Raw genomic sequence first — 8,740 nt, forward strand, 5'->3', positions numbered from 1 at the left:
CAGGTGAGAAGGAACAGACCTGAGCAGGTTTAGATTGTTATTGTTTTATATAGAGGTGGAGACAGGTGAGAAAGGAAACAGACCTGAGCAGGTTAGATGGTTATTGTTTTAATAGATAGGTGGAGACAGGTGAGAAGGGGGAAACCAGACCTGAGCAGGTTAGATGTTATTGGGTTTATATAGAGATGAGACAGGTGGAAGGAACAAGACCTGAGCAGGTTTAGATGTGTATGTTATATATATAGAGATGGAGACAGGTGAGAAGGAACAGACCTGAGCAGGTCTGGAGATGTTATTGTTTTATATAGAGGTGGAGACAGGTGAGAAGGAACAGACCTGAGCAGGTTAGATGTTATTGTTTTATATAGAGGGGAGACAGGTGAGAAGGAACAGACCTGAGCAGGTTAGATGTTATTTTTTATATGAGGTGGAGACAGGTGAGAAGGAACAAGACCTGAGCAGGTTAATGTGTTATTGTTTATATAGAGATGAGACATGAGAAGGAACAGACCTGAGCAGGTTAGATGTTATTGTTTTTAATAGAGGTGGACAGATGGGGTATAGAGAGGAGGGAGACAGATGAGAGGGGATAGAAGTGGTTCGGAGTCATGGAACGGAGTCAACTGGGGATATCAAACCCTGGTCATACCAAAATCAGAGGCTTTATGATAGAAGTGATTAGGAGTCATATAACAAAAACCCTGGTCTCCAGAGGCTTTATGATAGAGAAGTGGTTAGGAGTTCATAGAACAAAACCCTGGTCTCCAGAGGCGGTATGTGGTCCAGAGGAAGGCTGTACTATCATTAGGCTAGACCCTCATATACATCTTGCTAGGCTATAATATTCTAGATGACATATTATTTAAATTCAAATCTGGACGGAAGCCAGATCCACTGCTTTTTTACCCTTCTTCCCCTGTAATCCAGACTGATTTAGACCTGGGAACCAAGTGGGTCAGTTCTGTCATTTACATTCTCCCCTGTAATCCGGGACTGATTAGACCTGGGACACCAAGTGGGTCAGTTCTGTCATTTTACATTCTTCCCTGTAATCGGACTGATTTAGACCTGGACACCAAGTGGGTCAGTTCTGTCATTTTACATCTTCCCCTGTAATCCGGACTGATTTAACCGGACACCAAGTCGGGTCAGTTCTGTCATTTTACATCTCCCCTGTAATCAGGGCTGATTTAGACCTGGGACACCAAGTGGGTCAGTTCGTCATTTACATTCTCCCTGTAATCCGGACTGATTTAGACTGGACACCAAGGGTCAGTTCTGTCATTTTACATTCTTCCCCTGTAATCCAGGACTGATTTAGACCTGGACACCAAGTGGGTCAGTTCTGTCATTTTACATTCTTCCCTGTAATCCGGACTGATTTAGACCTGGACACCAATGGGTACAATAAATGATCAGTAGGAAAGAATAGCAGCAGTACTCTAGACGTCCAGGGTAGATTTGAATACCCCTGGACTAGGCCAACCCCTGTCACTGATATGATGATTTATAAGACTGCCTTCTTCATTGTCATATAGTTCCATGTATCAGACCGTACATCTCTCTGTTGCATCAGGATCCTGTACTCGCAGACTCTCTGTTTATTCTGATCTCTGAGGCCTCCAGCTTCTCCTCCAGCTCTGCATGGACCCTCTTTAAACGCTCCCTTCTGAAACAGAGGAAATATAGAGGTAAACGCTCATACTGCAACAAGACAGAAGAAGAAACAGTGAATCTCCATTAAAAACAGCCTTTAAGTCCAGGATAGGCTTAATGTGTGTCTGGGAACCAGCTCTGTTACGGTTCTGTTACGGCGAGAATCCCTCTGTTACGGCGAGAATCCCTCTGTTACGGCGAGAACCCCTCTGTTACGGCGCGGAACCCCTCTGTTACGGCGAGAACCCTCTGTTACGGCGAGAAACCCCTCTGTTACGCGAGAACCCCTCTGTTACGGCGAGAACCCCTCTGTACGGCGAGAACCCTCTGTTACGGCGAGAACCCTCTGTTACGGCGAGAACCCCTCTGTTACGGACGCAAACCCCTCTGTTACGGCGAGAACCCCTCTGTTTACGGCGAGAACCCTCTGTTACGGCGAGAACCCCTCTGTTACGGCGAGAACCCCCTGTTACGGCCGAGAACCCCTCTGTTACGGCGAGAAACCCTCTTTACGCGGAGAACCCCTCTGATACGGCGAGAACCCCTCTGTTACGGTAGAACCCCTCTGTACGGTGAGAACCCTCTGATACGGTGAGAACCCTCTGTTACGGCGAGAACCCCTCTGTTACGGCGAGAATCCGCTCTGTACGCGAGACCTCCATCGGTTACGGCAGAACCCTCGGGTACCGTGATGAGAACCCCTCTGTTACGGTGAGAACCCTCGTACCTCAGCCTCCACTTGTTCCATCTTAGAACTGGACACCTGCAGCTCAGTGGAAACACCTGAAAGTAAAGTATGAAAAACTGTGTGATAACAAGTAGACTACCATTCACAGCCATGCTACCTCCACATAATCACATCTCATATTGGAATAGACTACATAAAAAAGGTTTACTATAACCAATCAGGTTTTACTTTACCATGTTATGTCTAATGGGTGTGTACTGTAGCTACACTACGGATGACCCCATTTAGTCCCCTGGTCCACTGTTTGGTCAATAGGCTGTTGGTCGACACAGAATTTCTTGGGTCGAGCCGTGGAAATTATATACAAATAAATTATGGCACACGAGACACCTGTCTGATTAACACCTGTCTGATTAACACCTGTCTCAGTGGACTAATCCATGGTGGAGGCCTGTCTCAGTGGACTAATCCATTGTGGAGGCCTGTCTCAGTGGACTAATCCATTGTGGAGGCCTGTCTCAGTGGACTAATCCATTGTGGAGGCCTGTCTCAGCGGACTAATCCATTGTGGAAGCCTGTCTCAGTGGACTAATCCATGGTGGGAGGCCTGTCTCAGTGGACTAATCCATTGTGGAGGCCTGTCTCAGCGGACTAATCCATTGTGGAAGCCTGTCTCAGTGGACTAATCCATGGTGGAGGCCTGTCTCAGTGGACTAATCCATTGCAGAGGCCGTGGGGATGACACAACAGTATCACCAGTAGTACATTTACTGTTAATTACAGTTGAATAATACCAGCGTATTATTCAACTGTATGTACGATAGGTGAAGTCCTTTGTCTCTTCTCCCGCTCTTTCTTACATGCACCTCCCTTTTCATTTTGTAACAAGCCATCATAGCGGGTTAGTCCACTAGGGACTTTTCATTGCATTATGTAGTAATCAACCTGTAATCTATCCTGTTTGTGTGTTTATGTAATTCTGTGTGATTATTTAGTTAGTTCATTTTTAAAGAATTAAACCAATTTGTATATTGCCGATTCATCATTTATGCTATGGTTCGTGCAGATATCCAAGAATTTTGTGACATTCAGAATGAGACTGATAGGGTAAATAAGAATGAATGAATTGACTGATAAAAGAGATATTTATATCTTTAGAGAGTTTAGTCGGGAGATAGTAACTCGTTAAATAACTTTTCCCGTGGTGCCCCAGATTACTACTTAATGAATTGTTATATGGTAAATTGAATTGCGTAATAATTGAACATGGTATGTAATTATCTTATAAAATAACAGTCAAACACATTAATGATAGTCAAGACACGAAAACAAACACCGTATTCCGCATATAGAAGTAGGACTAGTCTACCTGGCCTGTGTGCAAATGGAGACCTATAAATGTGCTCATTTGGGGATCTGATAGTATTTCTGATTGTCTTAACACATCACTGTGGAACTTCTCAAAGTAATTTTTTCATCGCCTCAAACAGCAAGTAAACAAAGTGTGTTTTTTTTATTTATTTTTTTACATCCATTGAGAAAGACAATAGTTCCTCCAACGTCGCCTATTGGAACAATATTTCCATCTCTCTCCCTTTCCATAACCACTCAGCATGAAAGGGGAAACAAAGTCATGCTCTGATCCGGTGGAAACGTCATGAAATAAGCCTTCATGATTACTTCTTATTCTTTGGGCAATTAGCCTACAGCTGTGTCTGTCTGTCCAGAACTCACTGGTCCAAATAGGCCTACAGCTGTGTCTGTCTGTCCAGAACTCACTGGCCAAATAGCTACAGCTGTGTCTATCCAGAACTCACTGGCCCAAATAGCCTACAGCTGTGTCTATCCAGAACTCACTGGTCCAAATAGCCTACAGCTGTGTCTATCCAGAACTCACTGGTCCAAATAGCCTTCAGCCGTTGCTGTCTGTCCAGAACTCACTGGCCCAAATAGCCTACAGCTGTGTCTGTCTGCCCAGAATGCACTGGCCCAAATAGCCTACAGCCGTGTCTGTCTGTCCAGAACTCACTGGCCCAAATAGCCTACAGCCGTGTCTGTCTGCCCAGAACTCACTGGCCCAAATAGGCTAGAGCCGTGTCTGTCTGCCCAGAACTCACTGGTCCAAATAGCCTACAGCTGTGTCTGTCTGTCCATAACTCACTGGCCCAAATAGGCTACAGCCGTGTCTGTCTGCCCAGAACTCACTGGCCCAGGAAACTCTGAGGGCCCAGAACATTGGATACAATGTTTCCAGTTTTCTAGCATGAGCTTTGGCTGGACTAAGTTGATCGTTGATACAATGTTTCCAGTTCCTTGCAGACAGGCCATGCATAGCCAATGTGATTTATAAGATAATTATTTTCAGCAGGAGATTTTCTACCTGCAGGCTGAAATGTTTTTATTTGTTGGCTTTTATGTCGATTATTTTTACATAGTTGGTAACGGAAGTTACTTTTAGATTTATATCATTTTGATTTAATATTGACTAACACATGACATTGATTTTGAGATATGAAGACTAGAGATATGAAGACTAGAGATAATGGAGACTAATGGAGACAGCCATAAGATACATATATTCGTTTGGTTGCCTTTACATCTGATATTTAGTCATTTAGCAGACGCTCTTATCCAGAGAGACTTACATGTTAGTCATTTAGCAGACGCTCTTATCCAGAGCCACTTAAATGAAATGCATTCATCAGCTAGGTGAGCTGACAGCTAGGTGAGACTGAGGAGCTAGGTGAGACAACCACATCTCAGGCGTAGTAAGTACGGGGGAGGTCGGTATTTTATCTCTTCCGGCTATGAAGCACTTCCTGAGTTGGCCACTAGTGACACATACTGTATACAGTGAGACATCTGCTTAAACGTGTTTCACATGACAAACCAACATGCTAAGGCAAACAGACCTTCACCAGCTCTCTCTACATATAATAGCAAACCTCACAGGGCTAACATAATCGCAGAAATAAAATATAGGGTCGTTTCAGAACTCTTGCTAAATTCAATAAATATTTCTGACCCAATTACTGCAACAGCATCCAGAATATCATGCCTGGCCCCTCTACTAGCCTATAATGTTCTGAAACAATGTCATAATGTTAATAAAGTTATGAATGGGCATGTCATGTTATGAAATTAGCTGATTTAATTGAAAAATAATGACGCGCTCATTTCAGCGCCGAACCAACCATCGCTGAATAAGTGACATAAATCGCTTATTAAAAATAAAAACACTACATGTAAAAATCTTGGTCCCATGTTTCATGAGCTGAAAAAATATCCCAGAAATGTTCCATACGCACAAAAAAATTATTTCTCTCAAGTTTTGAGCACAAATTTGTTGGAATTTTGTCGATGTTGGATCGAATGATGTTGGAAGGGCAGTGATACCAAAGTCCACTTGTGTTTTCGGTCAATGAATGAGTTAAATGCTTGTTTACATATGACATCAGTAACAGGAGTCTTGCTGGTCGAAGTGGATCTCTGAACGTCAGCACCACACACTAGAAGCGGCTCAGTGTTACGCCACTTATAAGCGCTGTAGCAACTCTATGATAATTATTATTTTGGCTAGTCCTAGCTTCACCAAACAAAATAAAAGTACAAATCTCATGGAACACAAATACATCCTAGAAATGTAATGCTATTCGCGTGGGGAATATGTAAGACGAATGGGTTGCATTTGTTCCATTGCTTGTTGTTTTGGTTGGTGCTGATGACCCGTCTGATCAAATCTCTATTAAAAAGAAATCTATTTGGATCGGGAATAGTATAGTCCAGTTATAGAGTCACCAGCTAGCAACCGGTGATGTAGAGAATTGGTTTAACAGCTCAGTTACATAGCATGTAGCGATGACTTTCTTACAGACTTAAACCCTGCTGAGTGCTGGCTGTTGTTGGGGTAGCTGGCTAATTTGTCTTTTCTGACATATGTTCACTCACCTTCAACTTCTTCAACTCCTTCCAGCAGCATATCTTTTGTGAAGGTGGATATTTGTCCGGTGAATGAGGACAGGCTTCCCCCGACCTGGCCTAGCGACTGGCCCAAGCCGGAGCCCAACCCACCCAGCCACGATGACATCTTGGAGACTAGCTAGATAGCTAGTTAGTCCTCAGCGGTTTATAACTAGCTACGTTAGATAAACATAAACAACAACAAACAGGCCGAACACTGGCTAGCTGGAGCTAGGCGAGCGACACTACCTTAATACAATTCAAATTTCTGTCAAAATCATAGAAACGTTATACGTGAATCGTTTCAGTTTGTTCAAACGTWGAATTTTTCACATTTGTTAAGTTGTCAATTTGTAACTGAGTAGCTACAGCTAGTTGGTCAGCTACTATAGCTAGCTAATATGCTAACGTTAAGTCATTCACTGCAGTCAGACTGGTCCCTTGGCTGTGGTTTACGAACCCGAGACAAGCTCGATAACGGATGATCCGCATAACATTAACGAAACGATTGTCTGGTATATCGGTCGTCTTTATCCTATATGATTTCACCGGTTCAGACAACTGAGTGAGGCTGCCATCTCAGCTTGGTGCTGAGCTGTCACATAGTTTGACGTGGCCAGCCCAGCCGCACCGTGGAATCATGGGACGTTGGAGGAACAATATACTTGGGCTGTATTCAAGAAAGCAATACTTTCCACACTGTTATAAAATACTTTAAATGGGATTTMTAATGCACTTTTCTCCATAATGTGGATTTCATATCACATATATAGTTTTCAGTCAAAAGTAAACACCGACAATAAATTCATATGACCTGTTTTGTATAGCAATGTTAATTGGACAACATGTTATAAATCTTTATTGCCAGGGAGTCTTATAGGACACCAGACATTTGCATTCAAAGAAAGGTGCACTACACACACCTGTTTCATGGGGAATTAAGAATCTCCCAACTTAGATGTGGGTCAGCATCTTTTATTTAGAAGAAGCAGGAGTCAAAGGGGAGGGGGGGGGCAGGTACAGCAGGCAAGGTGGTGGGTTTTCTCTGACATAATCAGCAGGTAGGTTATGTAGTGGGCCAGACCAGTGCTAGCAGAGGTTCCTCTCTAGTTGTTCAACAGCGTCTAGTAGGCATACAATCGTTTCTAAAGTGGTTGTATTGCGTATGAGGAGGAATCTGTTATTCATATTCAGCGTTAGCACTTTCCTGTAAAGCAAGTATGCACTGCTAAGCAAAGCTATGGTGTACTACTGTCTGACATGGAAAATAGGTGTCGCCCCATTGACAAATTTTAACCAGAAATCACAGGAAGGGTTTAAATCTTCATAGTTGATGTTTATTAAAATAATTTATTTAACATTGACATAAGTATGTGTTTAAATACAATCTCGGTAATAGCTCACCTGAACCGCTCGATGGTGCTAACAGCCTTGCAGAACCTGGGCATACACTCCTGGACGGTCATGGTCATTGAAGAGGATTGGTGCGTTCCTCTATCGTGTCCCTGTGTGCCTTCAGTCCTGCCATCCAAGGGGTTATGGTGAAATCATAAACAACTCTCACGTCTTTTACTAATAACATTTCAGCTTCCCAAATCTGCTCAATCTCATTTTAAAAAATGTTGCACGCAAATGCATTCTCTTGAACTGAATAAGAGTCCAGCCACCAACCATAAATCAGTGGCATTGTGAGATCTTTAAGGTGTTGCCACTGGAGAAAAACGAGTGCCATATTTAGGAACAAGAAAGTGGACTTTGATACAATATGGGACCCCTTTTTGCTATGACTTCTCAATAAAAAAACATTTTAAATTAAAATCCCTTCCTAAATTGACTACCTTCAATTCAAAATTCAAATTTGCAGGGGTTTGTATTGATGGGTTTTAATGAGAGATCATTAAAATTTGATTTGATCAGCTGGCGATAATCTAGTGGCCTTCAGTGGTTGCACTAAGCCCAATAGAACCATTGATTCTTGTTTTGTATTGCAGAAACAGTACATGTACATATTTACAATTTGTTTATGATGTCGACCTGAAACAAGGAAAACATTTTATAATAGAAATATATATATATACAGTGGGGAGAACAAGTATTTGATACACTGCCGATTTTGCAGGTTTTCCTACTTACAAAGCATGTAGAGGTCTGTAATTTTTTATCATAGGTACACTTCAACTGTGAGAGACGGAATCTAAAACAAACAAATCCAGAAAAATCACATTGTATGATTTTTAAGTAATTAATTTGCACAAATCTGAACATCTAAATGAAACAGGGACTGAGCTCCTGTTGTTAAGTGAGAAGGATGCGAGTGTCACACACTAAAAGTACAAATGTCACGACAATGACAGATAGAGGAAGATCCTAAACGCACAGAAGATCTGAGCAAAACATAAACATGTTCCCTAAACGCATGGAGGTGATCTAAACAAG

The 8,740-nt window shown here is 42.4% G+C and overlaps 1 protein-coding gene across 1 annotated transcript in view; it reads right to left on the reverse strand.

The window, feature by feature from the left end:
- The window catches only part of LOC112072664 (thyroid receptor-interacting protein 11-like), a 41,374-nt gene extending 34,450 nt beyond the window's left edge, over positions 1-6,924 (reverse strand). Inside the window, 4 exon segments of the mRNA XM_070439876.1 lie at positions 1,511-1,611; positions 1,614-1,669; positions 2,367-2,439; positions 6,293-6,924. Coding sequence (XP_070295977.1) covers positions 1,511-1,611; positions 1,614-1,669; positions 2,367-2,439; positions 6,293-6,431 — 369 coding nt within the window. The 5' untranslated portion in view covers positions 6,432-6,924.
- Between the last annotated feature and the right edge of the window lie 1,816 nt (positions 6,925-8,740).

This window comes from Salvelinus sp. IW2-2015, unplaced genomic scaffold, assembly GCF_002910315.2.
Source record: "Salvelinus sp. IW2-2015 unplaced genomic scaffold, ASM291031v2 Un_scaffold1993, whole genome shotgun sequence".
In the NCBI taxonomy this organism is placed as follows: domain Eukaryota; kingdom Metazoa; phylum Chordata; class Actinopteri; order Salmoniformes; family Salmonidae; genus Salvelinus; species Salvelinus sp. IW2-2015.